The sequence below is a fragment of the Monopterus albus genome, unplaced genomic scaffold, assembly GCF_001952655.1.
Source record: "Monopterus albus unplaced genomic scaffold, M_albus_1.0 scaffold292.1, whole genome shotgun sequence".
In the NCBI taxonomy this organism is placed as follows: Eukaryota; Metazoa; Chordata; class Actinopteri; order Synbranchiformes; family Synbranchidae; genus Monopterus; species Monopterus albus.
In genome coordinates this window covers 6,879-14,718 of record NW_018128172.1, presented here as the reverse complement: position 1 = coordinate 14,718, position 7,840 = coordinate 6,879, and the positions used below count along the sequence as shown (strand labels likewise).

General features: G+C 46.2%; 1 protein-coding gene and 1 long non-coding RNA gene across 2 annotated transcripts; one reads left to right on the top strand and one right to left on the bottom strand.

The window, feature by feature from the left end:
• Positions 1 to 210: 210 nt before the first annotated feature.
• samd14 (sterile alpha motif domain containing 14) lies at positions 211 to 7,500 on the bottom strand. The gene is made up of 10 exons (XM_020623061.1): positions 7,422 to 7,500; positions 6,311 to 6,468; positions 6,043 to 6,159; positions 5,750 to 5,936; positions 5,355 to 5,454; positions 4,610 to 4,678; positions 4,376 to 4,532; positions 2,418 to 2,543; positions 2,044 to 2,199; positions 211 to 1,571 (listed from the first exon to the last, which is right to left on the bottom strand). The coding sequence occupies exons 1-10, from the start codon at positions 7,456 to 7,458 to the stop codon at positions 1,416 to 1,418; spliced, it is 1,263 nt and encodes a 420-aa protein (XP_020478717.1). The 5' UTR covers positions 7,459 to 7,500; the 3' UTR covers positions 211 to 1,415.
• LOC109973450 (uncharacterized) lies at positions 2,189 to 7,429 on the top strand. The gene is made up of 4 exons (XR_002276827.1): positions 2,189 to 2,277; positions 2,379 to 2,575; positions 6,002 to 6,131; positions 7,036 to 7,429. It is a non-coding gene; the product is annotated as an uncharacterized LOC109973450 (long non-coding RNA).
• Positions 7,501 to 7,840: the final 340 nt, after the last annotated feature.

The window sequence follows — 7,840 nt, the reverse complement described above, 5'->3', positions numbered from 1 at the left end:
AATGTCACTCTCACTACCTTCAAAAGGTGTTCTGGTCCGAAAGGCCACATTTTGATGTCACCCAGTCTCCTGCATCATAAACACATCTGTAACAAACCAAACAGCTGGAAAGTCACTCTGATTATAATGATAATCACTTTTATTGGCCAAGTACGTTATACACACAAGGAATTTGTCTCCGGTACAGAACCGACGCAGTCACACACACACACACACACACACACACACACACACACACACACACACACACACCGATGGCGGCGCTGTGGTTAGACCTCCTGCCTTCATACACTGCACATGCATTAGGAGGCTCCCCTGTACTAACATGGCTGCTCATGAGGACTCTACATGTTAATATGTATGTAGAGTTTAATGTTTGGCCATTGATGTTTTGTGCTGATGTGTAAAAAACTGGCTGAGCAGTAAAGATCCTGACACCTTTGACTTCCGAGAGAGTCTGGGCTGATGTGACCTACACACAGCACAAATCCTGAGTTGTCAACAGAATAAGCACCTTAGTTAAAGGAAAAGTGTGTGTGTAAACTTCAGATGCAGATCAGGAACATTTTGGTTGTAAACCTGTGAAATTTGTGTTTTTGCAGATTCAGACAGAAAATTAAAAGCTGATCGATTCAGTTCAGTGTAATTGAATTGTTATTTGTAGCCCAGATTGTTTGAGTTTAAAGTTTTCATTTAGAATTTGGGTGTCTGAATTTAAGCAGTTAAATAGCAATTCCTAAATTGGTTGACATTTATTATATAGTTTAAAAATGAGGAAGTTTAAGTTCCTATCTGAATCTGAGAGCCTTGAAAAAAGAAATGGTTAAAATGAAGTCTGTGGACTTGTGATACTTTTTGTTGATGAAACGAACACAAATGACGACACAAACCCACTTAGAAACAGGAATGTGAGGAGAAATGTGCTCAGAAGAAGGAGTGAAAGAAAACGTTTGTAATTTGTTGCACTACAGGATTTGTCCTTAAACAGAATTTAGAGACGGAGCCTGGAATATGATGAAAGAAAACTGTTCATAACTTGGACTTTTATTTTGCATTTCATAACATTTTCCTTCACATCGGGATTCACTGCAGCCACGTGAGACACGGGATTAATTTTGTTCTTCTGGCCTCATCAAACTATTTCTAGTATGTCTTGTTCTTATTTCCAGGACGTTTCCATGTCTGGAAAACTGTATCAGATGTTTCCAGGTTTTCCAGGATGTATGGAAACACAGAGATTGTTTGTTGTGTCGACCTTTCACCCCTACAGATCTCTATGCCTTTCTCTTTCTGGTCCAGACTCTAAATGGTCCTGAAGCAGTCATCAGCATCCCTCGCTCCCTCCATCCTTCTCTTCCTGTCTGTCTTCCTCTCGCAGGTCGTCCACTGTCTCCCCCTGGTGGTGGTGGTCGGCTTCAGCTCCTGCGCTGCTCCTGGTCTTTCCTTCGCTGTTTTTCCTTCTGTTTCTCCAGTTTGTCCAGAGCTTTTCTCTCCTTCTCTGCTGCACTTTGGATATCTTTAATGCGGCGCTTCAGAGCGCTGCGATCAGACGAACTGAGCACGCCCAGACCCTGCAATGAGACGAACAAGGTCTCCTGTTGAACATGAACTGCACCTGTAAGGCTGCAGCTACAAACTCTGCTTCATTATTGTTTTTGCACATTTTGCTGTTTTAATTAGTTTTAAGGATCAGTGAGGAGGGTCTAGACCAGAGGAGAGAAGCTTTCTCTGATTTGTACTGCTCTATTTATACTGTGGGTTGGTACATTTGTAACAGTGCATCATATTTTTATAAGTGACACCTGCAAAGTGACTGTAGCTGTCAGATAAATTTACTGTGGTGCAGTAGAAAGGACAGTTTCTCTCTGAGGACTAGTGCAGCAGAACTGTAAAGAAGCAGAAAATGGAAATGAAAGTACAAGTACATCAGTGTTGTATTTGGGGAAATGCTGACACCTGGTTCAGGACACTGTTTCTACACTTTTCAGGTACCGACTTCCTGACAGAGACTGAGGGGGGCAGCTAACCCTGAACCTGCCTCACCTTCAGCTTGCTGCCGTCCATCTGCAGCAGCTGCTCACCGTCAATGCCTCTCGCAGTGAATTCTGGGACGTACTGCTCCATGTTGAGTCCTTGGAGCCATTGACAAACCTGGTGAGTCGTCCACGAGGAAACCACACAGGCCGGTTCGTCACAGGGCTGAAGAGGAGAGAGGAAGAGGAGCGTCATCCTCCTCAGTACTGTACTCACCTGGGTTTAGTGTCCTGCTGTCTGAATGTAACGTCATTATTTTACCACTGTTCTCATGTTCTTTCTTTATACTCTCATGTTTTGACTTTGGGTTGTTTCCTTTGTTCTCCTTACTTTCCTCCTCTCAGCAGGCAAAAAGTGTTTTCGGTTGGAGGCGTGTGCGTTACCTCGTCCGAGGACTGGGACAGGGTGTGGTACGGATGGGCGGATCTGGAGGAGGAGGAGGACTCCACAGGAGGAGAGGTGGAGGAGGAGGTGTGAGGAGGAGAGAACTCCTCGCTGAGACCCGACTCCTGCAGGATGAAGAGAGAGCAAGAGAGACAAGGTACAGATTAATAAATCGTTTTGAACTATTGCATTGATCTGTTCTGTTCCTTCTCTGACAAGTTGACTTTTAAAATGTCCCAAACACCACAGATCTGCCACCGGATTCTGTCAGAAATGTGGGTTGATGTTACGAGTCTTTGTTACAGTATAAGTCAGTTGTTCATTTGTTTAGTTACCAACAATGTACAGAGCCAAAGAAACAGTGTGCGAGTCTGCCTCTTTGACTTCCTGTCTGTAGCTCATTGGTTCCTACTGCAGATGTAAATCTTTAAAAACACACAAGTTTTTCAGTGTCATTATTAAAAGTCTTAATAATTTCCTGAAGCAGCAGCTCATTCTAGTTTTTATTAGACATACAGTAGGAAACTGTGTATTTTTAGGAGGACTGTTATCAGTAGAATATCAGAGTATTATCAGCGAGTATTGTGTGGCAGCAGGACGGTGTATGTGGAGCTGAGTCAGAATAAACTCCAGTGTGTGTGTTCATGGTGACGAAGGAACATGGCAGCCAGTGCAGCGGTGTGGTCACTGGCGGGTGTGATGGTGTCTGGACCCTGGAGCTCTGTGGCTCAGAGGGAGGAGGGAGATCGGCCCAGGGTCGGAGTGGAAATGTGGGCAAATGTGGAAGAAACAAACAATACGCAGATATATTCTTATACAATAGTGAATATTGACATTAGCTTCAGAAATGAGGGATGGCCCAGGTCCTGGTGTCCACACAGTGAGCGCATTAGTGCTTCACTAACACACTCTGTACAAACCCTGCCAGGTCCATTAGGCAGCACTCAGATGGACGTGTAATGGAGCTCTTTGCTCTGAGCTTTAAAGGGGAAGAGACAGAGTCTTAAACCACAGAGAAAATGGGCAGAAGAACACAACCTGTTGTTGGTCTTTCTGTAGCTATGAGGACCCTCACTGACATAACCCGGCCACAACCCTGACCTAAACCTGGTTCTGACCTGAACCCTCAAGCAGCCCTTTGTAGGTGTGAGGACCAGACAACGTGTCTTTGGTATCAAACTAAAATGTGGCCACATGAGCACAGAAAGATGTGTACACACACACACACACACACACACACATAGCTGTGGTTTGTTTTGTGGTTGGTGATAAATGTTTTGCCATCACAGCCTGTAGGAAGTGTGTGTGTGTGTTTGCGTGCGTGCGTTGTGGTTATGCTGAAAGCTAGCAGGCCGGATGTGTGGGCAATGAGTAAATCAGAAAAATCAATTCACGGAAGCACACGCTGCAAACTGATACACAGATTGAGATGTAATTCACTTTGGCAGAAGAAGATCCTGCTCTCTGATTGGCTGGCTGGGGTCTGTTAATGTCAGTATTTCCCAACTGGAGCTGTCTCTGTCAGAGCGAAGGAGTTCTCCGGCCTGATTTATGCTTGTTTTAATCCTGTGTGCTCTTTCTGCCCAGGGTTTACCTTGTGTAAACTAAATAATACACTGAGGAAACACGGCAAGTTGTGAAAAGAAAATATTAACTTGTGGGAACATGACGATATGCTGTGTAAACAGGATCATACCTGTCTGGAACAAGACAGAACTAGCTAACATAAGAAGACATAACTGTCAGACAATATAAAAACCTGTGTGAGCAAGACAAAAACTTGTGGGAACAAAATCAGAACTCTTACAAATAACATCCCTGTTGTGCAAAGAAATAAAAATCGTATCCAGACTAATGAAGATTTTTTACTAATGAATGCAAACTTTCTGAAGTGGGGAGTGAGACGTGGACTTATCAAGGCCACAGGGAGAACAAGGAGGATGAGATGGTTCTGTACCTGGGAGTGGGACTTGCGGGGTCTTGGAGAGCCCAGTGGGGGGATTTTAGGCGAGCAGGGGGGGGTCCCGGAGGAGGAGACTGACCCCCGCCCTTCAGTGAACCAGGAGAACGGGACGAAGGATCCAGAGGCCCGAGACGGACTCTCAGATGGCTCTCTGAGGACAGAGAAAAATATCATCAGGTCTCAAATGTTGAACTTTTTGAATGGAAGTTTTGTATGTGATGGACCCACCTGCTGCCCACTGAGAGCCTGTTGGACTTGTCCTTCCTCACTCTGATATACGAACGCCTGAGGGTCACCCTGAGACAGACAGGGACAGCGTTACTGACAACAGAACTAGTTAAAGGACTACACAGAATGTTCCTTAGTCGCTATGTAAATATTCAAACAGATACTTTGATGCGTTCAAAAACTCTGTGAACTTTTGACTCTAAACTGTTTTTGTTCCAGGATGCTGCTCCTCCTTTTAACGGCTCCTGTTTGATTGTGAATGCGTGTCTGTTTTAACCTGGGAAAGAACCACAGGAATGTGCACATGCTTTGTTCTGTATGTGTGGCCACAGACGCACTTGAATCTTGTTCGGATCGATCACTGTACAGTGTAGGTGTTCAGTGAATGATCAGCCAGTCATTGGGCTGAATCGGTTCCTGGTATGTTGGCACATGCAAAGAGCTCGAGTCTGTTGCAGAGAGCAGAGATATAGGACGATACACATGGAGACTGAGAAGCATGTCGGAAACCTTAAACATATACAGTAGCTGTGGTGCACAGGGAGGAGATGGGTGTGTGCTCATGTGGGCACATTTTAGTTTGATATCAAAGACATGTTGTCTGGTCCTCACACCTACACAGGGCTGCTTGAGGGTTCACACCTGGTTTTAGGGTTCAGGCTAGAACCAGGCTTAGGTCAGGGTTGTGGCCGGGTTATGTCAGTGAGGGTCCTCATAGCTATAGTAAGATTAGTGTGTCTCTCACCCTAGGTCCAGGAAGCGCCTCTTGGTTTTCTTGTCAAAGATGACGTTCGGACTCCCAGGATCAGCTGGACTGGTGTCCTGACTCCTATCAGATACCAGCACTGAGACACACACACACACACACAAATACCTGTACTAATCAATAATATCAGTAAACTATTTATCTGTTCATGGTTCCTGATCACACTGTTCATGGTCTGAGTGGCACTGTGAAGGAAGAGTCTACTGAGTCACTACTGACACATCCTGCACTCAGGAACAGGTGTGTCGTCATGTGTACAGGTGTGCAGACCATACTCTCCAGCCTTCTGTTCCTCCTCACATAGGTGTGTGCAGGTGTGTGTCTGTGTGTCTCCAGGTATATTACCAGGTGCAGCTGAGTTTACAAGTGTGTACCTTCGCTATCGGGCCTCCTGCTCCTCCTCATGTAGACAGGTGAGCAGTCGGAGGAGGGGCAGGACTTGGAGGGTGAGCTGCTTGGCGTCACCAGAGCCTCCTGAGATGTGGCATTGGTCAGCTGGCGGTACCGCCCCCGTGGGGGAGAATCCAGTGATGCACCTCCGTCTTCTGGAGAGCGACGCACCTGAGGCGGCAAAGTCAGACAGATTTTTTTTCATTTCTCCCTTCGTTTTCTCTCTGAATTCATAGATGTGACTCCAACACCTGTCCTGTGCTCTGATTGGTCTCACCAGTGATGTGTCGAAGGAGAAGGCAGGGCTTCGAGCTGACAGCAGTGACTCAGGAGAGGGGGAGGAGCCTCTCATGCTCAGGTGTAGAGGTGAGCGTGTGGAGTGTGACGGACTGTCCTGTAACAGTCAGTGGTGAAAACATTCATAGAAGGTAAGGTTTAGATAGTTTCACACACGTTCATTCAACACAGGTTTATCTCCATCAGTCGCTCATTAACTCAGCCCTCTGTCGACCTGAAACCAAAGTGTCCATCACACTCAGGTGTACCTTCCTGTCGAGGCTGTGGTCGCCCTCCGTCGAGCTCACGCTGTCACGGTAACGGGACCTGGAGGGGCGGTGCCGTCGGGCTTTGACAGACAGCTGGGCTCGGCCTTTCTGGATGCTGTTATCCAGCAGCTCGGTCTCAGGGATCGCCTCGTTCAGGTCTGGAGACAGACCCCAGAGAGTCGCATGTTCACATCCACATACTGGGATTTCACTTTAATACTGTTTGTTGTTGGGGCACTGGAGGCAGCAGAGGATTGTGGGAGATGAACCCTGACCCTGAGATTATTGATCCACACTGATCTATAGAAACACCTGTTTGTTCTGCCAAACCCCTTAATTGAATTCAGTTTTATTTATATAGCACCAAATCCCAACAAAAGTCATCTCAGGACACTTTACAAAGTCAGGTCTAGACCTCATTATTGTTATTATTATAGATGAAAAAGCCAACACATCCCCTTTGAGCACCACGTGGCGACAGTGGGGAGGTTAAGCCTAAGGTTTTCCAAGTCTTCAGTGAAGGTCATGTTTCTCAAATTGAAGAAACATAGTAAATACTTGCATAATGTTTTTGAAATATTGTTGTTCCATTTTAATTGTTGCATCACAGATGTCCCTGTTCCTACACACCTTCCATAAAAAAAAAATCAGCTATTAGTATTTGGACATGACCATAATGTGCTCTGTGCCCAGTGTAAAGACTTCCTCTCTCTCCTCCCCCACAGTTTATTTCCTGAGGGAGACGGGGGAGGTGAGTCTGAAAGGAGGATGAGGAGAAGCAGCTGTGGAGGATTTAGTGGTGAAACATTGAAGTCTGGTGACACAGAGGTAATGAGCCACAGGGTGGAGGGCTGAGAGAGACGTTAACAGACCCCTGGGAAATGGGGGTGTGTGATGTTGGGTCTGTTTGGTCTGAACACTTTGTGTTGCGTTGGTGTGAGTTCTGATCTGTATGAGACCTGCAGCTGTTTGTATGTCGACTGGATGTGTTTTGAATTGTGTTGTGGATGTTGTTGTGTTATGGTTTGGCAGGGACAGGGACTATTTTACTTTTGTGCTGTGTGTGTGTGTGTGTGTGTGTCTGCTGTGATTGATGGTGTGTGACCCTCACCGAACACGTTGTCGATGTCGTCCAGGCCAGCAGACATGGTCAGCGGTTACTGTGCAGAGACAGACAGGAGGTACAGTAAAGGAGCAGTCCCTCGGCCCCCCCCCCAACAAACATTTATTATTTGGACACTACATTTTCACAGTCTGTTCTTTCTGACAAAGACATGCAGGTTTTGTATGTATTCTTATGAACCAGTGAAGTGTGGTAGTGTGTGTCACACGCCTCCCCATCTCGTCCCAGTCATCCACTTACTGCTCTGTGCTCATGAACATACCAAAGCTTACGAGGCTCATTTGCCAGACGCTAAGGGACGCAAGGATACGTCAACCCAAAGTTGGCAGAGGGAGGAGCTTGTCAGGGACGTGGAGCAGCATAAAGCTGTGCCGATCAGGGTCTCAGCAGAGGTCTCAGACATCAGC